Source organism: Elephantulus edwardii, unplaced genomic scaffold (assembly GCF_000299155.1).
Source record: "Elephantulus edwardii isolate Elephantulus edwardi_28Jun2011 unplaced genomic scaffold, EleEdw1.0 scaffold00121, whole genome shotgun sequence".
Taxonomy (NCBI): Eukaryota; Metazoa; Chordata; class Mammalia; order Macroscelidea; family Macroscelididae; genus Elephantulus; species Elephantulus edwardii.
The window spans coordinates 3,806,400-3,832,717 of NW_006399871.1; the positions used below are offsets into that span (position 1 = coordinate 3,806,400).

Here is a 26,318-nt window from a genome sequence, read left to right on the forward strand (position 1 = left end):
GCAGAGAGACGCTTCTGAACACTGCTCAGACTTCACTGTCCCCTTTACTCCTTACTGACTTCCCACCATCCGGGGAATCCCTTCTTGTTCACTTGGCCCAGGGACATCTCAGAAATGGACCGAGCCTCTCTCCCCGCAACCCCATGCAGACCGCACCACACAGGGGACCCAACTGACAGCAGACCTTTAGACAGGCCCTTCCCCTGCTGGCCACGTGGAAGGGCAGCCAGGGTGGACTTCCACCGCCTCTGTGTGCTGTCCTGGGCCTCATGACCCCTCATTTACTTTACTGAAGGTGAAGGAGGGGAAGCACTTCCTGTGTCGCTGGGAGAGGTAGGCGGAGGCTGGAGCCTTTAAACACGACCCAGCAGCTTGTTCAGGCCAAAGCATGAGAAGGTGGTCTCCAGAGCCAGGCCGAGGGGCTGTGTCACCAGGACTCACTTGGGGGGGGTGCATTCATGGTTGGGGTAAGGTGGTAGGTGGATGCTGGGGCCGAAACCCACCAGGGCTTCGTGAGTGGTCGTGCCTGCGGATCCCGCCTCAGCTGCCCCCACACCTCCCCAGCCGGGGCAGGGACCCTGGCCCACCTTTCATGGCTGGCTCTGAACAGCCCACGTATCTATCTGGTCTCTGGTTCTGGAGGCAGGTGGAGGAACTGAACCAGAGCCACCAGGACAAGGGTACTGGGTTCCTCTGAGGCCTGGATATGAGTGTGTCAGGTGCCCGAGGTCACAGTAGGTGGCAGAGAAATGATAGGGCCTGATTCCTGAATGGCTCCATACAGCCATCGTGACATCTGCAGACCTGTCTCTATGGGCCTTAACCACGGCGTCTCCTGGGGCCCCTTCTGCTGGGCCCTGCCCCCTTCCGAGACTCCCCATTGGCGAGTCTCATCTTCAGACCACAGGAACTCACACACACTGCTTCCTTTTCCCTTTTTTTTCCTTCCACTTTTTCCTCCAAGCCCCAGCCCTGAGCAGGCAACCATCAAGCACTCATGTCTTGGTCCATCTGTCCGTCACACTTGTGTCCGTAGGTCCGGGCCCCAGGTCTCTGTCACATGACTGTCTCCCATTCCTCTTGCAGCAGGGCGGGCGGCCGCTCGGGTCCGGAGGCCTCCTCGTCCAGTCCTAAGCAGGAGCCATTGAGAAACCCGTTGTCCTTGGGCACAGCCGCACCAGGTGCTGTGGTCTCCAGGGCGGGGGCCCCTGGCTTAGTGTGGCCGGGCAGCTGGGGGTGGCCATTGGTGGTGGCAGAGGGCAGAAGGCGAGGGCTGAGGGGCAGGCCGAGTCCGCCACGGGGGCCTACGTTGGTCACACTCGTGTGTGACACCATCGGGCCATAACTGTAGCTGCTGCTCCCACTGCGCGCCTTGCGCTTGAAGTCCAGGGCCAGCGTCCAGCGGCTCCAAGATTTCTTGATCTCAGCTTGTACCTGGGGCAGCAGGAGGATGGTGGACTGTCAAGATGCCATGTGCCTCCCACGCAGTGCCCCATCCCTGCCCTTGACACCCCGGACCAGAGGTGCATGGTACTGGAAAATTCCAAAACCAATTAAATCCCACCATCCTCAGAGGCTTGGCTACAGGCAATTGACACCCCAGAATCAATAATCATAAAAGTGGGCGAGTCCTTCTATCTAGATTTCAGACAATCTAATCCAAGGGCACAGAACGAAACCAGAGAGCAAAGCTCCCACAAGCCCAAGTTCTGAGCCTGATCATCCAGCAAGACTTCTCTCTGCCTTTAAGGTGTCTCGGGATGTTCTCAGAGGAGCAGAGAAAGAACAGGATAGCAGGAGGAGGCTACAGGACTTTGGGAACCATCCGTCCCAGCCCAGCCCCACTGCTGCCTGCCACTTACCTCGCCATTGCAGAAACAGTATATGATAGCGACAAAGAATCCCTGTAGAGAGAGGAAGGTGGACGGGTCGCCCAGGAGCCCACACCTGGAGGGGACGGCGCAGCGACTGGCCACCCACCCCCCTCTCAGTCAGCTGGGGCTGCACACCTGGAAGGAGTTGAAGAGCATCTCATAGTGCATCTGGATCTGCCAGAGCGTCCCTGAGACCTCGGTGTACGGCGTGGCCATGAAGACGATGTAGTGGACGCCAAAGAGCGGCATGAGCACCAGCGTGGATTTGAGCAGCTTCCTGTGTGCGGGCGGGGCGCAGGTGGGGCAGGGCTCAGCTACGCTGCTCTGCCATGCACTGGGCCAGCCTCCAGCCTGTCAACCCCAGACCCCCAAAGCTGCAGAGGACCTCCACGCTATGGTGGCCATGGGAGGATGACCCCTTGGTTTTGCCCACTCAGGACAGCTTTCAGAAGACTTTGAGTGAACCACTCATATCACCCCTGTCCCAGGAATGCCCTGCCCTCACTCCCGCGGCCTGCTCCACGCATTTCTACTGGAGTTCCACCGACTCCTTGGAGACATCCACTGCCCCTTGTTCCTTGTCAGAAGCCTCATGACCACCTCTCTGAGGTGAAGCATGGATTTGCCACACTCTTCCAGGTCAAAGGGTCTCCAGAGACAGGCAAGGAGAGACCCCCGTCGCAGCCGAGCAGATCAGGACCCACCCAGGGAGTCAGGCCTGGTCCATTCCCTGGCAACAGGCTCCTCCGTGGAGTCGCTGCCTTTAAACGTGGTGGTGGCGGCTCACCGGTACTGCTGGCGCGTGTCACAGCGGCCAGCGTTGGTCTCCCGCAGCTTGGTGGCGAGCACCCGGACAATGTTGATGAAGAGGATGAAGTTGAGCTGGTGGAGGGGTGAGGAGATGCTGCTGCATTGAGGCTGAATCCCCAGCCCTGCCACAGCCTCCTCTCTGCCACATCTCTACGTGGGTTCTTGGGCCTCAGCGTCCTCCTGGGGGCCCAGCCCTTGACGCTGGAGTCCTGAGGTCCAGAAGCCTCGACAGGTCCCACCCCACCCCGCGGCCACCCCCGCTCACCACGATGGAGGCCAGGATGGGCACCTGGATGATCCACTTCTTGTTGCCGGAGCTCAAGTCCCAGCACCTGGGGGAGCAGAGGTATCAACAGTGCCACCTCTCTGTCCCCCCCAGATCCTACCCACAGGGAGGCCCCTGAACCAGTCTTCAGGGACAAAGGACAGCGGTATCAGGGGTCTTTAGGGCTGAGGCCCCCTCACAGGCGTCTTTGAGAGATGTGACCTCCTGAAACCTGAGGGGTGTTCAGTTGCAGGCTGGCCTGAGAACTCCAGAAGCTGGGGCTGCTTGGGGCTGGAGGACAGCTACTTCCTCATAGGCACCACGGAGGAAAAAGGGGCCCCAGGGGCCTTTTGGGTCTGTGTCAGCACCCGCCCCACCAGACGCTGCCCCACCCCGGACCTACCCTGTGTTGGCCATGGTGGCTCTCACACCAACCCACACTGCCACGAAGATGGCAGGGAGACCTGTGGGTGGACACAGAGGAGGAGTGTAAAGGACACGCAGACAAGTCCCTCTGCCACCTTCCTTTCATTACCGATGACGTCGGTGTACCCCTGACATCACAGCCTCTGCCTCGACCTGGACACACGAGCTGCTCAGTGAAGGAGGCCCTCTGGCCTTGCACAGTCCCAACAGCCTACCCCGGGGGACCCCATCCTCAGGACCCTAGCATGGCCCTCTGTGCCACCTTGAAGGCTCTACATCTCTCACAAGGGTACAAGATAAAGTCTTACTGACTGAGCCAGGCCCAGTCTGTGCCTACTATATCCCTAGCTCTAGGCTTGGGGTTCCTGAGGAGGAAGGAGCCTAAAGCCTAGTGACATACCCTTCCAACCAGTTTGAAAGATCCTGGCCCAATGGATGAGGCTGAATGAGGACAGCCTCGCTCCGGACTGGTCAAGGGCAATGAAGGGCCCCTGTGAGCTCTGGTCTTAGCCAGGGCAGCAGGTGGGAGTGACAGTGAGCAGTATGGAGCCCTGAATGTGCTTCGCCTCTAGCTCTCCCCCTCCCCCTGCTCATTTGAGCCCTGGATGCACCCCGAGGAGGCTCACTGGTGTCCCAAGTTTGAAAGAGCTGACATTCCTGTGCCCAGGGTTCTGCACAAGCTCTGCTCTGTTTTCTGACCACCTGGACCCTCCACCTCATAACACTGATCAGTTCCCTGGGCCCAGGTCCAGGGTGACCCCAACCAGAGGTGAAGTGAGGGTCAGCGTGGGTGCTGAGGGGCAGGGAGGCGGTGACTGTCCACCCGAAGACTTCTGGGAACAGAGGTGAGTGGCGGGGATCCTGGGCTGAGGCAGGGGCGTTGACGAACGTGTAAGAGCTCCAGCCACCCGGCCCACCCTCCTCAGTCTGGGCAGATGCCCCGGAGTCCAGCCAAGGTCTGGAACTGCCAACAATAACGGACAATTATTGGTAACTTGATCCGATCCTAGAGCTTGTGGGGGCCTGGGAGGGATGCAGAGTCCAGCAGCCCATTTGCCAAAGCCAGGGCGGTCCTGTGAGGCTGGCCAGCAGCTCCCAGCCTCTGACCTTGTGGCCCGTCTTGGGCTAGCAGCTCCGCTCAGGTGAGAGAATTCATAGCCACAGATGCTGGCTACACGCAAGGGACTCCGGGTGAAGGGAGCGTTTAAGACTCCATGCTCTAATCCCAAGATGAATCTTAACTCGGTAGACCCTGTCCCTCCTTCCCCTGACCTTAGCCTCAACCCCAGGTTAGTCTAACCTTTAACCTAAGTGAGTCCAATGCCAGGTGAATCCTGACTTTAAAGCTTAAGCCTGGAGTGGGGTCAGAGGGCGTGCAGGTCACCCGTCTACAACCAAGGCAGACTGTGCTGTGGGGTCACCTGACGCTCAGTGGTGCCCTCCGACCGTAGCCCTCATTACCGCCATGCCAGCGTACCCCAGCCGAAGACGGTGAAGCCCCAGAGGTACTTCTTCTCTGAGAAGAAGGCCATGAAGATGAGGCTGTGCAGGTACAGCCCCTCCACCAGGATCCAGTAGTAGTTGGTGGCCAGGAAGTACAGGAAGAAGGTCACCGCCACCCGGCAGCCCACCTAGGAGACCAGCTGGCGTTAGCGGGAGGGTGGCCTGTGTCTGGAAGTCAAGGCAGGGGCGATGGGAGTGGAGAGCTGGGAGGTGGCAGGGGTGGGAAGGGTGGCACATGACAGAGTGGTGCTGGCCCAGGGGTCAGGGCAGGGGCAGGCTCCAGCAGGGGAACCTCTGGCAGAGGCAGAATGTGTGACAGGGCGGTGCTGGGGCCAGAGGACACACACAGGGTGGTGCAGCAAGGTGCAGAGATGGAGTGCTTGGAGGGACTGGGCTGAGACAAAGCGCTGCCAATATTTTGATGCATGAGACACTTTGCATCAGGGGCTGGATGAAAGGTGGAGAGGTGTGAGGTGGGGAGCACCCATGAAGCCAGCGGTAGCAGGAGGCAGAGAGGGACTGGGCGCGCATGGAGGAGCGTGCATGCGTGTGTGTGTGCAAGCAGCGAGGGGCACTCACATAGCCCGCGGTGGCCGTGGGCGGCGGCGGCGCCTGGGCAATGGCGCGCAGCTCCTCCTCCGTGAGGCGTTCCGCCTCGTCGAGCGTGGCCCCGGAGTAGAGCACTGCGTCCTTCACGAAGATGCTCACTGCGCGCAGCATGAAGGACAGGAACAGGTGCATGTGGATGTAGTTGCGCGTGCAGTGCAGCCTCCTGCGGGCGCGCATCACCGTGCGTGAGGGCACGGGGACGCGCGGGACGCTCAGGGACACGCGAGGACAGGGGTTTGCAGGGACAGCAGGCAGAGGGGAGAGAGGGGTGCACTTACAGGACGGGTGTTTGAAGGGGGGCATCATCCCGTGGCCCCACCCCTTCCCTCCCCTCCCACGCCCCTCACTCCCTCTTCGCCCCGCCCACCTAAAGTAGGCCAATATGAGAACGGCCACGGTGAGGGAGGCCAGCGACACGGAGTAGCCCACAGTGTAGATCATGCCCAGGCGGTCAAACACCTCCTGTGGGGGTGGGGAGGCACCGGCCCTCAGAGTCCTGGGACTTGGAGGGACATTAAGGGAAGGAGCAGGGGCCAGGCTAAGGTCACTGGAAAAATCCAGGCTGATAGGGGTTGGTCAGGAGTCACCAAGGGGATGGCGATCGGGTGACCCCAGGAAGTCCAAATGAGAGGAAGGGAGAAGGCTCGCACCCGTTCACGAGTCTCGTTGGTCAGGAACTTGACGCACTCGCTGTAGTTGGCCCACGTCCTGTTGTGCCCAGGTACCAGCTCCCAGCTGCCATTGCGGTCACAGCGCCGGTAGGCATGGCCTGCAGGTCAGAGCGGAGGGGCAGGGCAGGTGAAGAAGGGTCTGGGGTCACCAAACGCTGAGCCCCGAGCCCGGTCCTCCTGTGGGTGCCGGTCCTCCCACACCTAGGCCAGTCTTACCTTTGTGATTGAAGTCATAAATGTAGTCGGGGCAAGGCACGGCCACCACCTCACCTGGTGCCCCTAGAGGCCAGCACAGGATATGGTCCCACTCCGGCAGGCAGGGATGCCCTGTATCCACAAAGACAGACGGACCAGCACAGTGAGGAACACCAAAGTGAGGCAGTGTCAAGTTCGTGGTGTCCTAGATCTGCAGAATTCAGGGCCGGGGTGTCCTGGAGAGGCCCAAGACCTTGATGCAGGAGCCCCAAGCACCAGCTCTTACCCTATGCTCTATATCACCTAGAATTCCCGCAGCCCCTGGGACAAGCATAGGGACTGGTCCCACTTTCCAGATGGGCTGGTGAAGGCCCAGGGAAGCAAGTGGCCTGCTGACTGTACAGGTTTTCACCCTTTCTCAGTCTCTTCCCTGGGAAATGAGTCTGTGTTTCCACCACCACCAAGATGTTCTCTGAGCACCTGTTATACAGTCCTCATCACTCTCTTCCAAGTCTGAGCACTAACAGTGAGATTCAAGGCAAAGTGATGCATTTTGAGGTCCGCATGTCACGAAAGAGATGCTTGGTCCCCGTTGAGGGTCACCACCCTCTTTGAGCCTTCCACATTCAGTCCTCCAGGCTCCTTCCTCCCTCCTCTCCCTCTTCAGAGCTCCAACCACAGGACTCTCCAGCCACCCTGGAAGGCTGCCTCGGCGGCTAGACCCACCCCAACTTGGTGAAAGGCTCTCTGTCATGGGCGCCATATTCCCAGCCCCGCCCAGCCAGACCCACAATCCCCTCTGGTCCCCAGAGAGCCACAGGGTGACCACAGCCTCCCAGATGTGGTCCATCTGGAATCCGCTGCCCACCCGGCCAGTTCAAGCTGGCCCTGTGGCCGAGCCTCGGCTCTGTGCTTGTCTCTCCTCACCTCCCTGAGGGACGACGCTGCCCTGATCTTCTCTTTGTCTCCGGCCAGCCCTCTCCTGTCACGCTCCTCTCTCATTCTGCCTCTAGGGTCCACGCTGCGGTGTGCCTTGCTGCACTGAGCTTGGCACCCTCAGCTTTTGCTTTTCAACCCTCTCTCTGTCCTTGTCATCATGTCTCGCTCCCTGTCTTTGTGCATTTTTTCCTCTCTCTCTCTGTGCCTGTCCCTGGCTCTCTTCCTGTCTGTCTCTCATTGGTTTTCTATCACCCCCATTCTCTCCATGGACGTTGGAGTTCAAGGTCCACTCTTGGGAGGTGTCTGGATAAGTTATCTGCCTATATCTCCCTGAGGCCTGACCCCAGCCCCTGTCCCCTGCACACACTGAGTCCAATTTCCCCACCCCACACCCAACCCTACTGTCCTGGGGAGAAGTAATTTTTAGAAAATGCCATCAAGCCAGTTCTATTCATAATGGACCCCTATCGGTCTTTGAAGCTGTAAATCACATCAAGAGGAGACTCTGCAGGGAGCTCTGGTGGCCTAGTGGCAGGAAACTGCACTGCAACCCCAGCGGTGTACAGTTCGAATCCACCAGATGCTCTGATGGAGGAGGGACATCTCCTGTACCAGTCAGATCCAGTTTGATGGTACACACACACACAAAATAATATTTTTTTTATAAAAAGAGCAGACTTTTTCCGAAGCATTCATAGATGTATCCAAACCACCAGAGACACGCAGCTTTGTGTCAGCAGGCAGCTCACCCTGGACTTCACCACTGAAGTCCCTGGAGAGGGGTCCCTGCCTATTTCCCATCAGAAGCAGACCAGACCAATGAGCACGGGTTCATGGTGTGGGGAGGGCGAGTCTGAGCTTACCTCAGACAGGTGCGTGGAAACACAGACATACCTTGGTGCCTGCCATCAGAGGGTGCCTCCTTGTTCTGCTCAGACTCTGCGTAGAGTTTCCCTGACGCCTGGTCTTTCCTGGGCTTCCCTGAGGTGGAAGTGGGTGTCCATCCCTTGTCTGACTCCATTATGCTGGCTGGAGAAGTCAGGGCAGTTATGGACATCTGATTTCACATAGACCTGGAGTGCCATGGGCCCCATCTGTACAAGGAGGCTGTCCCCTTGACCTGCTGACACCTGGGGCTGTTGGGCACCTGAGACGATGGCTGTTTATGATGGTTGTGTGGGGCCTGTCAAGTGGCAGAGTAACTAGGGACCACCCCCCCACCCCATGAGAGAGTGGGATGGAGGGATGGGCAGTGAATGTGGACAGGAGGGGGATCCTTCCATTCAGGAGGTAGGGCTTGAGCCTGCAGGAGGCGGAGGCTCCACCAGGGGGCGCATGGTAAAAGGTGGACAGGATGGTGATGGCTGAGTGGCTGGACAGTGTGTGCTGAGGTCTGCAGAAAGAGAAGCTGGTGGGTTGGACCACAAGGGCAGGATGGGTGGTCTGTCTGTCGAGAGTAGACAGACACCCATACGGGGACAGGTCTACATCCCCTACTTCTGCCCTGTGTATGACAGTAAGGGGTTCAGAGGTCCCAGAGGTGACCCGAAGCCTCCCCTTCTGGTACGGAAAGGGTCCTTTCTCCTCAGTGGAGAGATGCCAGAGACCTCTCTTCTTAGCTGCGAAGTCCTCCTCATTATCTGACTTGCATCCCTTCAGCTACAGCCCAAGCCAGGGCCCCTGGCACTCCCAAGTTTAATGCCAGGACACTTGGTGGCAGCTAAAGACAGCCTGTCCCGGGAGGAGAATGGCTGCACCCATTGGCCTGACTCTTCGTCTGGGCATCAGCTGGGTGGGGGTGCAGGAACCGGGTGAAGGAGGTTCTACTATGGATGGGGGACGGACAGAGAGGCACCTCCTGGTTTCCATAACCAGGAAGAGAGCGGAGATTGGGATTTAGAGGGAGGGAGATCCACCTGGACACCGAGACCTCGATGTGATTGAGATAGGGAGCTTAGAAAGCTGGTATGTGTGTGACAGTGGGTCTGTGTCTGCAGAAACCACAAGAGTCCCTGAGAGTGTAAGCAAAGTCGTTGTTCTGTCTGGTACGTGTACTCGTGCCCTGGGCATAAAAGGGGTATGAGAGAGAGAGAGAGAAAGGGGTATGTGAGAGAGAGAGAGAGAGACAGAGAGAGTGAGAGAGAGAACCCCTCCCTCAGAAGTCTAAGGGCCAGATCTAGGGAGGAAGCTGTACTTAAAGGTCAGTCCATTGGGGGTCTGGGCCTCTTCCAGGCTAATGAGATTAAACAGACAGAGACCAGAGGCCTGGCTGAGGACTAATGAGGGCCCCTCTCTGCTTGCAGGAAATGGACATCAGGAAGGGGGTGAGAGGAGGCCAGCTTAGAGGGGGGGAGTCAAACCCGCTGCCTTTGAGTCTGCTCTGACTCACAGTGACCCTCCAACTGAGTTTCCAAGGCCGTAAATATTAGTGGGAAGAGACTGCCCATTTTTCTACTGCAGAGCCACTCGGTGGTGTTTTTGTTAGCAGATGACACACTATGGACTGTGTCACCAGAGTGTGGGGGTATGTCAGAGCTGTACAATTTAAGACATTCCTCCTTTCACCTCCTTATGGCATGAAGGGTCCCATGGACATGCTGTGCCAGGGGGATGTAGAGCTCTCTACCCCCGGTCAAGTGTTCTCTTCCACAGCTGGCGGAGTGACTGTCACAAGTACTCATTTCTACCCTCGATTTCATCCAAATGGAGCTCTTGGGACCTCTTCTGAAGGAGCTGTGCTGCTAACCCAAAGGTCATGCTTCTCTGGCAGCTGGAATCCAACAGCAGCTCCAGGGAACAAATGTGGGCAATCTCCTCCCTTGAGATTTACAACTTAAAAAACTCAGCGGCGGGCCAGGTATGAGTCAGTTCTGCGCGGATGGCGATGTCAGACCTCCATCTAGCCTCACCACGTGGCCTCTGCTCACCCTTTGCCCTCTGTCAAGTGGCGTTCTCCAAAGACTTATCCTTTTTGAACTTGGCTTGGATGCTTCTCTCTCCAGGAAGTTTTCCTCGCCCCAAACGTTGGGGTCTGGAGGGGCTGGGCTCTGGATCTGCAGCTCTTTTCACACCCCTTTACCCTCATTCCTGGGCACAGCAGGCTGCAAGCTCTATCCCCTCTCCCAACCGAGCGTGGTGTGTGGAGCAGGGAATGTATGTGTGCGCATGCGCGCCCAAGGTCTGCTGGCCGGCAGCAGGACCGGGACTCGAGCTCAGGACTAAGACCCGAATCAGTCGACCCCACTTTTTGTCCTCACTTTGCACTGGCTTCTCCTAACCCGATCCACCCTTGTCTGTTTCTCCCTACACTTGGACCCACCAGCCGTGGCTCTCACTCCCGTCTGGCCCCGCCCCCTGACTCCGCCCCGGGGCTGACACGCCACGCCCACTTTTGACCCCCCGCCCCTACCTGGCTTCTGCTGGACTTCCTTGAGCCGCTTCTCGCACTGGGCCTGGGCTCGGTGCAGCAGGAAGATCTGCTCCTCCTTGGTCATGACGTCATCCGCATCCACCTGCGGAGCTTAAGGTCAGATCACAGGCAGGACTTCCCGGCCCAGCAGTCAGGTCCCAGAACACTCCAACCTCCCCGAGGGGCTCCTTCCTTTTCCAAAGACCCTGTCTCTAGAATTTAGGAGATGGGTCTTCTGTCGCTCCTGTTTTACAGGCAGAAGCCGCAGGAGGTAGGCCCTAACCAGCTGGAGAGGAGAAGGGGGGGAGTTTATCCCCTGACTGCCCGCCAGTGACCCCGCAGGCTACAGCCACTGAACTCCTCTGTGCAGTCTGTTCCCCAGGGGCACATGGGAACAGGATGCAATGTCCCAGGATCAATCTTCACAGGGTCCAGGCTGCCAGCTGGAGACCTGGGGGGTGTGGTGGGGGGTGGAGGATGAGGAATGGTGAGCTCTGGGAAGACAGAGGCGGGTCTGGATTTCTTCAAGTCTTTGTGCCCTGGGAGTCACCGATTAGCACTCCTCCTCTGTTCCCTAGACGCTTATGTTCTCCGCAGGGGAAGGGGCATGAGCCTCAGACCCCACTAGCCCCAAAGTTCTGCAGCTCCCAGCGGGTGAGGAGGGAGGGACAGTCGCAAACTGCACATCCCTCACATGCTGCTTATCTGAAAACTCCTGCCATCACGCACACCCAGTGCTCCGACGCCACCGACAGACCTTTCTCCTGCGCTCCCTCTGAAATGTCCTTCCTTCCTTTTCTTCCAACCTACAGACCCTGGACATTGCCCACCACCCACTGGGATTCACTGGAGTAATTTTAAGGAACTAAAAAGGAGTATTTTATTGGGTGGGTGGGTGGGGAAGTGGCGGTTTGTTGGAGAGGGGGTCAGAGACTGTCCCCTTGACTTGTGAAAGGGGGAAGAGGGCATCAGAAGGTGCTAAGCCCAGATGCCTCCTTGCGCATGACTAACAGGGCTTACTAGTGGCCTCTCAGACCAGCAGGGTTGCAACCCCTTTTATTCCCACGGAGAGCCGGGCCCCCAGGTCTGAGCAGAGTCACGGAGGCCAGAAGGACCCGGGCGAGCCGGGAGGGAAGGGGCGGGCCCCGGGCAGGGGCGGGCCGGGGAGCCCGGCTGCTGGGAGAAGTTAATTGACCGCGTCTCTTGGCGGCGGCAGCGAGGGCTTCCAGGGCCAAAGGAGTCTCCAATTGGCTCGGCCGGACTTGGGTTCTACTGGTTTCATTTAGCGGAGGCGCGTGCGCGTCTTTGCGCGTGCGCCTCCCTGGTGGCGCATCCTCGAACTTCCGCGCACAGGCCGTCTGCCCGGTGCGCGCGCGCTAATGTGCGTCGGTCTCCGTGCGTCCTCACGTGAGGGTCTGCCAGCGTGTAGATCTTGTCAACATGCATGTGTACATGTGTTTCTGGTTGAAGGTCTGCGATTGCTCGTTATTGTGCGTGTCGGTGGCGCCTAGGGTGGACTTGAGGGCCTCAGCTGGACCCAATGTCCAGGGGCCCCCAGAAAGCTTCTGGAGCAGATTCCCATGTGCTGGCTGCATGACGCAAAGCCCCTTTAACCTTCCTCACCGCTACTGCCAAGTAAAGCAGCTTGGGCGGCCTAGAAGCTGTGACTTGAGGGAGTCTGTGTGGTTCATACTCACTAGCCACTCAACAGGGAAAATAACAGGCGGTCTCCTGGGGGGGGGGGAACATCAGGGCTTTAGGGAGGGCAAAGAAGGCCGGCTCCATTCAACGACCCTCACTGTGCCCTTGTTTGGGGGGCATCTCACGACAGTGCCTCCTTACTACCACTGCCTGCCTTCATTTCAACTAGTACCTCTACCAGTTACCATCACTACCCTAATTACCAGCACATCACCACCATTGCTTAGTATCACCACTACGACCAGCAGTAGTAACGCCATTACTGCCATCAGCAGCAGCCTCGTAACTGGTAGCCTGTCATTACCATCACCACCAGCACCAGCATCGTCATCACCAATCCTTCCACCAGCCCCATCACTGAGATCCACACCACTTTTGCCATCCGACTGTCCTCACCCTGTCCTGGTCCCCACCACCCACTTCCTTTTGCCTATCTGTACATCTCTCAAAACAAGCACAATGCTGTGGTTTTTCCAGTCAACAAAGACTTCTGATTGACTGCCTGGAGCTCCCATCGGTCCCCTTCACAACACCAGTGTGACCACTGAGGAATACTGTTGGTGGCCCAGACAATCATAACGTGACAGTATGACCATTTCGCAGGCTAAACAGGTGGACCGGCCAGGTGATGACAGAGATCTGACCAACACCCCCCAACCACACCCCAGGCAAAGGGATCTGCTCAGCTTTCACGTACTGATGCTGGTTTCAACTCCACGGCCACGTGGGGCAAGTCCCTTTTCACAGTCTTGTTTCTATGGTGGGTCTGGGAATGGCTAGGAGTGTGGAGCGTATGTGTTTCTATAATCAGAGGCATATCTTAAGTTAGTTACCTCAGGTAACGGGATAGCCCTCTCGGCACCACCTGTAGGGGGTGCCACTGAGTCGCTTCTATTAACATGGTCCGGCTCAAGAGTCTTCCTCTAAGCATGGCAGGCATCCAGAGGCCGGGGGTGCAGTGGAGCTGGAGGAAGAAGCGGATATGCTCACAGGTACAAGTCCAGCGTGATGCACCACAAAGAGGGAAGGCACCCCAGGTTAGAACCCTGGTGGCACAGTAGTTAAAACACTTGGCTGCTCTGCTTAAGGCTGGTGCTACCAACCCATCAGCCATTTCTCAGTAGAGAGATGAGGCAGTTTGCTTCCATAAAGATTCACAGTCTACCCTATAAGGTGGGCTGCTATGATTTGGAATCCACCACACGACAACGGGATTGGTTAGATGAGGTCGCCAGAGAAAATGGACAAAGATATTTCTGCTGAGGCATGCCCGCTATCTGTTCATCTTTAAATTAGGGGAAGGGTTGTAATTTAAGGATCATCCGAGTGCTCACTGTGTTGTTGTTAGGTGCCATCGAGTCGTTTGTGACTCATAGCGACCCTATGTACAAGAGCCCTAAATGCCGTTCTATCCTGTGCCAATCTCGCTGTCTCAAACACATTCATTCCCACCACTCCACTCACAGAATGGGTCCATCTCATCAAGGGTCTCCCTCTCCTGCGCCGTCCCTCCACACTCCCAAACATGATGTCCCTCTCCAAGGACCAGTCCCTCCTTGCAACATGCCCAAAGTATGTCAGACGAAGCTTCAGAATCCTTGACTCCAGGGAACATTCTGGCTTCACCCTCTCCAGGACAAACCTGTTTGTTTTCCTAGCAGTCCATGGTATATTCAACACTCTTCTCCAGCACCACAACTCAAAGGCATCAATTCTCTATCATCCTTATTCACTGTCCAACTCTCTGATGCATAGCACGTAACTGCAAAGACTATAGCCTGGATCAGGCACACATTAGTCTCCAGCCTGACGTCATTGCACTTCAGTACTCTTGAGAGGTCCCTCACAGCTGACTTTCCCAATGCAATTCATCTCTTGATTTCCTGGCTGCTGTTACCAAGAGTGTTGACTGTGGAGCCAAGCAAACTAAAACTGTTAACTATCTCAATCTCTTCACCATCCATACTGATGCTGCCAATTGGCCCAGTGGTGAGAATCTTTGTTTTCTTGATATTGAGCTCCAATCCATATTGAAGACTGCAGTCCTTGACCTTCTGTAGCAAGCGCTTCAGGTCCTCCTCAGTTTCAGGGAGCAGGGTTGTGTCATCTGCATAAAGCAGGTTGTTGATGATTCTCTCACTAAATCCCCCTACTCTTAACCCTTCTTAGAGCTGGTGGCCCCACCTCTGGCCTCCCTGAACTTTAGGATCCATTTCTCTGTCACTCCAAACGTAAACAGAGCTGCTGTTGCAGCAAGAAGACTTCAGGTAAGAATCAAGGAAGCACTTTCTGAATGAGAGAGCAGTCCCACCTCCACGCTTTGGAGTATCCCTCTGCTTCCTGCTACAACACCCTGCTGGCCCCTCCCTCTGCCTGGACTCTCCTCTCACTCATGATAGACTCTGTCACCTACACTGAAGCCACCTCCATCACTGACTACTAGCTTTGTGACTTTGGACAAGAGGCTGTTTAACCTCCTGTGTGTCTCATTTACCTACCTACAAAATTAGGAGAGTGTAAAACTCATGAGGATGAAATTAAGCGCTATACCAGGCAGTGCCATGAAGTGTGACTTGTTTTTGATGGGTCCCTTGCTGCCTGGAGATGCAGACACTCCCCGGTCTGGGACCCAGTGTGGCAAGGGGAGATGGTCTAGGTGGGTCACTGGGGGAAGGCAATGAGGACGGGGAGACCCCAGGAGGCATTGGGACAGAATACCAGAGGACTTTCTGGATGAGATGTTTGGTGAGAGACCCCAGGGAGCTTTGGGGATAGACAGAGACTCCAAAGACCTCGTTCATTTCTAAGATCACCCTGGACTCAAGATCATTGGTAGCTTCCCTGAGCTTGGGCTTGAGGGGCTAGACGGCCTCTCCTCCATCTCTGCCCAGGCAGAGGCAGCTTTATCTCTTTGAGGTGAAGAAAAAATGCTGACAGCTCTGATTGCTTCCTGGCCTGCACCCCCATCCGTGGGTTGTGCTCCCTTCTCCCCTCCTCCTTTGCCGCCAGCCCACCTCTCCCCGCCTCAGAGTTCCTGTCTTTTTGGCCCAGCTCCATGAGCTCAGACATGCATCTTCTGAGATCCAGACAGTCTGCAGTGTTGGGTCTCGGGGGTGGGATGGGGGGGGCAAAACAAAGGGACCAGGGTTGGGTCACACAGTCCACATTCACTGCTGACCTCACTCAGCCTGGTGCCCCTTGTCTCCCAGTTCCAACCCTCATATGGTCTCGTATGGCTCCCCATCCTGTTTCAAAGGGCCCAGGCCTGATACCCCACCCCCCACCCCCACTGCAGCTCATCCTCCCCAAGCTCAACTCCCAACGCACAGTGGTCCTATGTGCAATCCTGTGAATGTCACACAGAGTTTATGAACACATAGGAGGTGAGGTGCCCTGGCCCTGGCCCTAAACTGGGGAAATAGGGACTGGAGACAATCTGGGGGCTACAAGATGGTGTTGGCAGGGTTCCTGGCTGGCATAACTGGACATATGAAGTATAGGTATGTCATTTATAAACATAGGGGCCGGTGTCTTAGGGAGGGCAGTATGTGGGCAAGAGGTCCCGGATGTGTCTGTCAGTCTCGGAGAAGAACCATCTGCTTACTTCCCCACCCTGGCAAGCTGCTCCCGCTAACTTTGCTCTGAAGGGGACCCCACAGAGTCACGCTGGAGTGGATATGGCGTGATGGAAGCCATGGGGGTGGAGGTGAGGAAGATGAGGTGGAAGAGTGGTGGCTGGGGATGACATTAAGGCTGGTGAGAGTGATGGGGACAATGCTGGCCAGAGTCGGTTCCATGCTGCTGACCAAATAAAAGCCACTCACACTCAATTCCTCTCCCGACTGCCACATTCCGCACACAGCGATGTCTGTGATCTCAGACATGCCTCAATTCTCCCCCTCCGAGCAGAAACTAAGGAGGACACAAAAGGGAGCCTTCTTCAGCTGCAGACACCTCCGCCTCTGGGAGAAGCTTCTATTCCATGATGCTAGTTAGCTCCAGGGGGCCTTCACCGGTCATCTTATCCATCCTCCTGCCTGAGGTCCCCTGTGGGCAAGAGGGAGGGGACGGTAGGCTTGCTGACTTCTCCATTATCTTAGGAGAAGGCCGATGTGCTGGATGTCCTCTGACTGCCTTGTGGCCTGGCCTTCCACACTCGCAGGCCCTGTCCGTTGCTGGCTCCCTCACCAAATGCTCCCTCTGTCCTCTGCCATACAGCGGGCAGCCCCTGTCCATCTCAGTGGAACTGTGGAGTCCCTCTGCCTGTGGCTCCTAGAATCGCACCCTCATCTCCTTCACCCTCCAGCACAACTCTGGAAGAAGTACACACAAAACAAAACACAACACCGCAAAAGCTGACTCCACCAGAGTTGGGTCGATTCCGAGTCAGGGCAATCCAATGCGTTACAGAGAAGGATTGCACCCCTGGGTTTTCTTTGCTGTAATTTTTGCAGAGGAGGATCACCAGTACCACTGGATTAGGCCTAAATCACCAAGCTTTAGGTTAGTAATTAAGTGCAAACTGTTTTCACCACCGAGAACCTGCAGGAAGGGTTGCGTCGTCTCCATTTTATAAACAGCAATGCTGAGGCTAAAAACCCAAAAACCAACGAGGCGATTCTGACTCCTGTTGTTGTTGTTATGTGCCGCTGAGGCACTTACAACCCATCGTGACCCCCTATGTACAATAGCCTGAAGCCTGCTCTAACCTGTGCCAACCTCACTGTCTGTGACGCGTCGACCCTCATTACCCCAGTCACTGAATCAATCCACCTCATCAAGAGTCTTCTTCTCTTGCACTGTCCCTCCACCCTCCCAAGCATGATGTCCCTCTCCAAGGACTGGTCCCTCCTTACAACATGTTCAAAGTATGTCAGATGAAGACTAACATCCTTGCCTCCAAGGAGCAGCCTGGTTTCTGACTCCTAGCGACCCTCTATATGGTTTCTGAGGCTGTAAATCATTACAGAAGGGGAATGCCCATCTTTCCCCTAAGGAGCAGATGGTGGATTTGAACTACTGACCTTTGGGGTCTGCAACACACCACCAGAGACTGAGACAATTGAGAAGAAGATTCTGGTCAAAGGTGGCCTGTCGCTGGGGCCGTAGCCTCTGTCACATGATCGCCTCACTTCAGCCACCACCTCATCTTCTGAGAGCCCCTTGTAGATTGCATCGTTTCTGCATCCAGCAAGCACCTCTTCACAGACCACCTAAGGGGGCCCCTACCTGGGTCCTTCAGGAGTGGAGGTGGACGTGGAGGAAGTGACGGTGGTCTTGGGGAGTTGGTAATGACAATTCACACGCAGATCTAACTGGGGAGAGGACCCATTGTCCCTGGTGGTATGAACAGGGAGACCTTATGCGTCTAAAAAAGGTAGAAGAAGAAACCTCACCCACCCAGACAACTAACCTGCTGGCCTCCTTGCACCCCTTATCCAGGGTCCACTGCTGAGACCCGTGCTGGCACCCCTCGACGTCTCTCATGCCATCTGGCCAGGATTGCCCCCACCCTCCTTCTGTCCTGCTGGCCAGAGCAGGCTGGGATGGGCTCCCTGCCGGGGACGCTCCTGCCCGGCCACTGCTGACAAGTGCTGACTTCTCCTCCCCCTCAGCGGCCTTCCTGAACAGGCTGCCTGTGTTCCGGGTGGGAGGGGCGGGGGGGGGGGAGGCACTGTGACGCCTCTCAGCCTGGCCAGCGTGGACGCCTTCGGGGCAGGCTGTGGGATGGGGCCTGGGGTGGCCAGGTTGGCTGCTGCGACCCGTGAATCTTCAGGAGTGAAGCTGCCACTACCTGGGCTGGGGAGTCCAGGCCTGCAGGGAGCGTCCGCGCCAGCCTAACCGCCTGACCACAGCCCGGTCAGCAAGGGACCCGCCAGGCCTCACCTCTGGCACAAGGCTGGCCCCAGAGGTGGGGAGCTTAAGGGTTTGGAGGTCGCTAATGCTTTTGTGCATCTGAGCAAAGCTTAGCAGCTTCTCCCAGCTCCAGCATAATCTGCAGGTAATTTTCGGGGCATATATACCTCCCCCTAATACTTTCTTCTACCTGCAGTTCTCTCTAAAAAAGCTGCCTTCCTGATGTGGTGGCCGGACCAGGGAGTGTCCCCAGAAGGCCTACAACAGGAATCTGGGGGAGGCCTCTTGACGTCTCATTAAAACATTCCGAAGAAAACCCGAGTTCCCGGAGGGCTCAGCACCCCCCTCCCTCTGTTCTGTCCACAGGCGTCTCCAGAGCTCAAGGAGCAGGAGGGATGTTTAAGGGCAGGTGGTATAAAAAGCTTCAACAAATCAATACAAGGACGATAAATAACCCACAGAAAGATGGGTGACGGCTCTGAACAAGCTCCCTTAGAAAATGGACCACAAACCAATGAAAAGGCCGTTGGCAACCGGCAAATTAAAATGTGAGAGACCCTATTTGCACCCATTAGAATGACAACAATGAAGAACGCATCTCTCAGAACAGTCTTTGCAGGCGAGGACACAGGGAGGAAGGCCCTTCTGGTCCCTCCTGGTGCCAATCCACACACGCCTTTGAGATGGCAATATAGCCATGTCTTTGAAAATGAAAAAATGTGCATGTTCTCAGTCCCCACAATGACAGAATCTAGAAATATCCTACCGGGAAATGGTCATCTCAGGACACGAGAGGGCATTTTTAAAGAGCTTCCTTAGGAAGTGTCTGAAACACACACACACACAAACACACACACACAATTTATATGGAAACCATCTGAATGTACACATTTCCAGAGACTGCTTAATTCCAAATTATGGAATCCTATGCAATATTTTTTTAAAAAAGTATTTACCGGCATGTAGACTTTCAAGATACCCTTTAAAAAAGTAGAAAACTGCACATGGCTGAACGCTACTTACTATAAACCACTGTCATTTTTAAGAAAACCAACCAATTAACCAAAGAAGAGACAACAGATCAACACTATCCACGTGGTACGTACACAAAAAGATCCCCTACCAAAACTCACTGCTATCAAGTCCAGCTCAAAAGCAGCCCTGAGATTCCAAGGCTATAAATGTACACAGGAGGCAAATAGCCTCATTTTCCCTCAGAAGAGCAAGCTATTGGTGGGTTTGAACTGCCAACTTTTTGATTAGTTGCTCGACATGTAACCTACTTTGCCACCTGGACTCCTTATACCATTTGGAAATACTGTCTGGTAAAATATGCCCTACCCTAAACTGTTCCAAATGGTTTTCCTTGGAAAGGGGAATGGGGACCTGGGACTGATCAAGGAAAATTTTTGTTTAATCTGTATTATTTGATCCTTTTATAAGGACATATTTGTATATTAGTTATGAAATTAAATAAATAAGAAAGTAAAATTAAAAGCAGAGTGATTTTATGGCGGGGGGGGGGGGGGGAAGAAGGGAAAAGAGAAGAAAAAAAACATGAAAACCCAGAATGGGTCAAGGGGTTTCTGGGCAGCCCTAGTCCGCCCTACTGTGGGGAAAGGGTTCTGAGCAGGAGTCTGAAGACCGGAGTTCAGATCCCGACTCTCCCACAGACTCACAGTGAGGACCTCAGGACCCATGCCTGTAAAAGAGGTGGGTCAACAGGTGGAAGAACAGCTTGGTGAGCTTCTAGCTCAGTGGCTGGGGGTGGCTGTTTTTCAAATGTGTTGACCCATTTCTGTCTTTTAAAGACCATGGAGGCTAAGCTGCCCCAAAAGTCGGCTAGGAGGGACTCACATCTTCGCATACTTCACACCTGTCCTGGGGCTTAACCCTGGGTCACACCTGACACTAGACGGCTGCTTGTGACCTAAGCCTCTTCCATACCTGTTTCCACTCCACACGTGTATATGCTGAGGGTACCTTTGGATGAAATATCCATCCTCCAAGGGAACGATTACAGTCCAGGTCCCTAAGTCACAACCTGCCATCTCCTCGCTTCCTCTGAATCTCACTCCTCTCCCTCTTTCTGCCCCAGTCTCCCAATTATTCTTCCTGTAAGGTTGAGATGGACAAGCCAAGGCCCTGATCCGTGTCCTTCCAGTGGGATGTTCTCTGGCTCCCGACCTGTGGGATTCTTGCAGATGCAAGCCTAGTCCTGAGCTGGCTGAACAAGTATTCAACAGATTTGGTGATGGAGGTATCAGCTGAAGCTAGTGGTCTCGTTGGGCAACGACACGAATCTGCATGGGAGCGGCAGCCCGTCTTGGGCTCGAGAGGGACCCGGCTGGCAGGCTGCTGGCCTCTCGGGGGTTCTAGCTGCGTACAAAGGGTCTGAGTGGGTGAACACTGAGTGGGTAAGCATGCTGCTTCCCTCTATTTTGAGCCCTGTTCTTTAGCCAAGAAGGATCGTCGCACTTAAAGCCAAAGAGTCTAGCCACAGACTCTCAGCCAGGTCTCTGGACAGTGAGCACAGTGGGGTGCTGAGGGCATAACCAAGATAAAGAGGGACAGAGGCTGACACCTGTGGCAGTGGATAAGTAAGTCATATATGTTGTGTGATTTGAGTCAAAATGAAGGCTTCCTCCAAGGATCGTTGAGGGGTTCAAGCTAGTTCTCACTGCCATTGAATTCCAACTCATAGCAACCTTCTATTGTGGTTTCCGAGGCAGTAAATCTTAATGGGAGGAGACTGACCGTCTTTCTCCTGCAGAGCCCACTGCGGACTGGAGGCTGCTAGAGACGTGCAGCCTTGAGGCTAGCAGTGCAACTCGCCAGAGACTATGCCACCAGAACTCCAAGCAGTTTCTGGAATGTAGAAGGTAGTAACCCCACAGTGGTGGAGCCCACGCAGACTCACTGCTGCTACAGAACGGAGCAGAAACCCACGGGTTTCCAACGCGGTACTTTCCTGAAACATTTATTAAATACAAGTAAGAAAACAATAGACCTGGGTGTGTTCCAGTTCACAAATGTACGTGTGTGGACGTACGTGCACACACACAATTCTCTGGCAAGTAAGACGCACACCTTGAGTTCACATTCACAAACACACATGCCCAGAGACTCCGAGGACTCTGACCTGGATCTTGGGACAGTCATAGCCACCACCCCGTCTTCCCTGACCGTTACATGTGTGTGCTTGTACACACACACAGACCTTGCATGCTGACTCTGCATGGCAGCCGTGCTGTCTCTGACAAAGACACTGAGCCTGGCCTGAGCAGAGGGTGGGCAAGTGGGTCCATGCAGTTTTCGGAGCCCCTCTGGACCTCCATTTGTTCATTAACCAGTCCTCGTTCAAATGGGAGGATGTCTCTGGCTTTAGGAAACCTTCGCCTGGGCACTGGTGAATGGAGGGGTCTTGGATCCTAAAGACAAGCGCGCCTCCTGTGAGGAGTTTCTTAGGCAAATGCTTCTTTCCTGCCTTCTTTTTACAGATGGGGAAAATGAAATGGTGCAGAAGGCAAGGTCAAGGTTACACAGACATCAGGCAGACAGAGGAATCTCAGCCCCCCATGCCTCCTGGGCTGGGACTCTGCCTTGGGCAGGGATCTGCCGCTAGTCAGAAGGAGGAGGCTGTCTGCCTTTCTCTTGGGTGTAGGCAGCGGCTCAGACCCTGAAGTCAGATCCACAGGCAGATAGGTTTCTTAGGAACAAGCTGTTCTCCTGGGACAATACGGCTATGGAATCTGACTGAGGGGATAGGGTACCCACATCACCATGGAAATGTTCCCCAGGCCCTGACCCAGGATGAGAGAGAGGAGTGTGGCCCTCGGGTCTCTGCACTCGGCCTCCATCCACTCTTTTGCTGTCCACCCCTCCTGCTCTGGGAGCCCTCATTCCTACCCCCTTTTGTCTCTGTTGCTTGCTGTCTTTTGGGGTTCCTCTCTCTCTTTCTCTCCACCTCAGGTGTTCCTCTCTTGGTCTCTACTTTCAGGGGTCTTTCCTGGCACTGACAAGAAGTTATCCCTCCAGGAGTGTTTTTGTGAGGTCAGTATCCTTCCAGAGACCTCCATGCCACACCACACCCACCTCCCTGGGCAAAGAGCTTCCACTTGGGGTACAGCAGTGCATGAGTGCAATTGTCAGAGATGGAGGAGATCCCAAAACCCTATCCCTGGGCTGGATGATTTTGACATTGGACCCACAGCCTCCTGTCCTGGACTGCAAACAAAACTTACACAAAACAGAGCTCCCTTCCACGCTCCCCCAAAACAGACCTCCACCAAAGACTGGTCTTCCACTAGATCATGCTGTCATCTTCCGCGGACACAGAGCCAGAGCCATCGTGCTTGCAGAAGCAGGAGGGACAGGAACTCCCAGCACACATTTCCAGACCTGGGGCCCCATATCCAGGCTGCCAGACGAGGAGACCTCAGGCATGTGGAAGTCCACAGTCCAGACACCCCGGAGTTAGCAAGCACGGAGGATCACGGTTCAGAGGCGACCCTACTCCCAAGTTCAGATAACTCGGGGACCCCAAGACTCAGCGCCTCTGGGACCCCAGAGCAAGCCTCACAGCCCCTTCCCAGGGCCTGGCCGGGCGGGTGTTTGTGTTGAATGCCGGCAAGGACTTACCAGCGCATATGCGGAGCTCAGCACCGGGCAGCAGAGCAGGAGCGCCAGGCCGGGCGCGATCCGGGCGGCCCCCATCGCCACCGCCTAGGGCCGCGTCCCTCGGGGCAGCCGCCGCCGCCGGCCCTGGTGGTGGTGGGGGGAGTACAGAGCTGCGTCAGGCAGGGGTGCCCCGCCCACGCCCCGGTCTAGGGGACCCCGGCGTCCCCGTGGCCCGAGGCCCCGGGGCCCGGCGCGGGGTCCATGCGCCGAGGGCTAGCGAGCGATGGAGCGCGAAGGAGGGAGAGAGGGAGGGAGAGAGAGGAGGGAGGCAGCCGGAGGCTGGGCGGGCGGCGGGCGGGCGCCGAGCGCTGCGGAACGGCCCGTCTGCCTCGGAGCAGAGAAATCACATCCATATGGCCGGGCCCCCCGCCCCCCGGCCCGCCCCCCGATCCCCCCGCGCCGCCTTTTCTCTTCTCTTTTTTTTTCTTTTGGGGAACTAGGAGCTGTGGCTTCGCCCCACGCCCAGCGGGGGAGGGGTCGGGGGAGGGGTCGGGGTCGCGGTCTGCGGGGGGCGCAAGGGACTGTTATTTTTAGCTCGGCTGCAGGCCACAGTGGGGGGGGGAGAGGACTTGGGGCGGGGCGGGGGGCGCGTTCTGAGCCGCGCAGGGCGTGCAGACGAGGGATGCGATCCCAACTTTTCAAAGACAGAGTCCCTGCAGTGTCTGGCCGGCCGCTCCCGGCCCCGCGGTCCCCCTAGACTCCCATCACTACTGTGGCCGCCTCCCGCACCCTGTCCCCATCCTGGGCCGGAGCCCCGCCTGCCCCGCGCCGCCTGCGCGCGCCTGCTGCCCGGCCGCGCTGTCGGTCAGTCCGTCTCCAGCTCCTCGGGCCTCGGCCTCCTTGCTTGCAGCGGCTCCAGCTTCGTTTTGGTCACTCCCTCGCTCTCCTTCTCCCTCTCTCCCCTCCCCCTTCCCTCTTTCTCTCTCTCTCTACGAAAACATTTTCAAGTTTCCAAAAAAGCCACCGAGCCCAGCGGCTCGGGGCTGGCGGCTCCACCAGGCTCCGGAGAGGCGCCGCCGACTGACACCGAGACAGACCAGCCCGGCCGCCCCGGCCAAGTCTGCAGTAGCCCCGACCCAACTCCGGCCCCTTTTCTCCTGAGCCGGCCCCCCAGCCCCGACTTACTCCGAGCGCGCCGCCGCGGTCCCCGCCTTGCCATGGATGTCGGGCTTGCCCCGACAGCCTCCCCAGGACAGCGCCCCGTCCGCAGCCCCGGGGGGACTTCATGGAGTCCTCGGGATGTCCCCTCGCCGGCCCGGCCTCCTGTGCCCCCCGCCCGGCCGCCGCTCGGAGCCGCCGCCCGCCGCGCGCGCGTCCCTCGCCTCGGCGTCTGCGCTCCCCTCCCCCGCGCCGGGCGCCGCGATCCTCCCCCGCGCCCTCCCCGGGCCTCTCGCGCTCCCCCTCCACCCCCGTTGCCTCCGACAGCGCTTTACGGAGGGCTCGGGGGGGGGGGAGCCCGCCGCCCCCCGGCCAGGGGCTTTAGAAGCTGTGGCCCAGGGTCGCCAAGCGGCGGGGTGTGATCGGAGTGTGGTGGGGAATGCGGCCGACGCGGCTCTGACATCGGCCCCGGAACGTGGCCCAGGGCGCTGCCGCCGCCGCCGCATTCTCTTTTCGGGAAGGCAAGACGTTATTTATTTATTTTTTTTTCTGATTGCCGGGCTCAGACCGGTGAGCAAGAGTCCTCGGCCGCGGAGAGGGCTCTTTTCCCGAGAGGCTGTTCTGGGGAGGCCGCCCGGGACCCCCGCGCGCCCTGGCCTCCGAGCTGTCTGTGCGCCCGGGGGCTCACCCACGGACTGGGGTCCCGGGGGAAACGGCTCAGCCTCCAGCCTCGAGCCTGGCTGTTCCGCCACCGCCCTCCTGCCCTGCCCCCCGCCCTCCTTGCCTTCTCGAATCTGAGGGTCCGCATAGCTTCAGATCTGCTCCCCCTTGCACCCTCATTTCTGCCTTCAACTCCTTTTCTCCCTCTTTTTGCCCCGGCCCCGGTTTCAATGCATCTAGTCGCCAACCCTGTCTCTCCATTCCCGCCTTTGCCACCCCACCCCGAGACCGCAGACCCCAGAGCTTATTCTGGGCCCCTGCTCTTAGGTTCTAATAGGTCCTCATTCCCCCAACCCCCAATAACATTCTCTCGGCCGGGGATGTGCTAGGAACCCTCGACCTGGAGGAGTGCAAGAAGGGCGGTGGCCTGCACTGGGCGGGGCCTAGGCCGGCGGGGGCGGGGTTTACATGCTCAGACGCGGTAGGGGACTCTGAAACCCTAGAAGGAGGGGGGCCTCGGGCTCCAGGTGACCTCCTATACCTGGTGGTGAAACTAAGGCACAGCGAGAGGCCAAGGATCCCTAGGTTAGAGGGTGAGAAGGGAGGCAGGCTTTAAAGATAATCTAACCAACCCATTGTCCTTGAATTAATAACAATTCTCGGTAACCTTCCATTGGTTTTCAGAGGCTGTTAATCTACAGAGAGCAGATTGTCCATCATTTCCTCCCCTCACCCCCCTCAGTGAATGGCTGGTGGGTTTGAACCATTGAACTTCCCGTTAGCATCCTAACACGAAATGTACTATGTTGAGGAAGCTGATTCCAGCCTTGAGTCCTGGAAGGGATGGTTTGTATTTGGTGGCAACTCCACCAACTTACTGGTTGTGTGTTCTGGGCTCCACAACACTCCCGCTGTGTAGGCCTCAGTTTCCTCATCTGTAAAATGAGGAAGTTGATTTGAAGCTTGCTAAGCAGCCAGAGGCAAAGATTGCAAGGCTTGGTCTTTGATGCTTTGGACATGTAGCTAGGCGAGGCTATTCCTTGGAAAGGGACTTCATGCTTGGAAAGGGGGAAAGTCAGTGAAGGAGAGGAAGACCCCCAGTGAAATGGATTTACCTAGTGACTTCAGCAACGGGTGTGTGTCAGAGATGGTGAAGATGGCACAGGCTAGGGCAGGGTTCAGCTTGGCTGTCCACTGGGTTGCTACGAGTCTTGCTCTACTTGACAGTACCTAACAACAACAAAAAGGAGGAGGTATCTCCATACCAGGAAGTATCAGCATAAGAGAGGAAGACCCGCAAGATGCATCAACATGGTGACTGTAACAACGGGCTAAATGTGTCAGAGATGATGAAGATCGCACAGCATAGAGCTGTTCCAAAGGAAGCTATGAGTCACAGTTGACTTGATGGCATACACCAACCAACCGCATGGTGGCATTGTGTGGTACGCGCTGGACTGCAAAGCAAAAAGGTGAGGGGTTTGAAACCACCACTGCTTAGCAGGAGAAGATGGGCAGAGATTTACAAGCTTTAAAGATTTACAGCCTCAGCAACCAGATTTTGGGGGGGGGGTCACGGTGACCAACTTCATGGCAATAAATGGTTTTGATTGAACTTTAGC

The 26,318-nt window shown here is 56.5% G+C and overlaps 1 protein-coding gene across 2 annotated transcripts; it reads right to left on the reverse strand.

The window, feature by feature from the left end:
* Positions 1-927: 927 nt before the first annotated feature.
* Positions 928-25,631, reverse strand: PTH1R (parathyroid hormone 1 receptor). 2 transcript variants are annotated; one of them, XM_006892957.1, is made up of 15 exons: positions 25,575-25,631; positions 22,900-23,022; positions 10,702-10,804; positions 8,187-8,321; positions 6,375-6,485; positions 6,138-6,256; positions 5,855-5,949; positions 5,458-5,650; positions 4,853-5,006; positions 3,353-3,413; positions 2,950-3,016; positions 2,662-2,756; positions 2,010-2,151; positions 1,863-1,904; positions 928-1,434 (listed from the first exon to the last, which is right to left on the reverse strand). In XM_006892957.1, exons 2-15 carry the CDS (start codon positions 22,972-22,974, stop codon positions 1,057-1,059), a joined length of 1,770 nt encoding a protein of 589 aa, XP_006893019.1. In that variant the 5' UTR covers positions 22,975-23,022; positions 25,575-25,631; the 3' UTR covers positions 928-1,056. The 2 variants fall into 2 exon arrangements, with proteins under 2 accessions (XP_006893019.1, XP_006893020.1); XM_006892958.1 differs by lacking the exon at positions 25,575-25,631 and adding an exon at positions 24,261-24,277 and having other exon boundaries at positions 929-1,434.
* Between the last annotated feature and the right edge of the window lie 687 nt (positions 25,632-26,318).

Coding starts and splice junctions, on each gene's coding strand:
- PTH1R (XM_006892957.1), bottom strand. CDS start 22,974: ATGGGGGCCGCCCGGATCGCGCCCGGCCTGGCGCTCCTGCTCTGCTGC. Junction 6,486..8,186: donor CTCTGATGGCAGGCACCAAG/GTATGTCTGTGT, acceptor TTGTGGATACAG/GGCATCCCTGCCTGCCGGAG. Junction 5,007..5,457: donor CCACGGCCACCGCGGGCTAT/GTGAGTGCCCCT, acceptor CTGGTCTCCTAG/GTGGGCTGCCGGGTGGCGGT.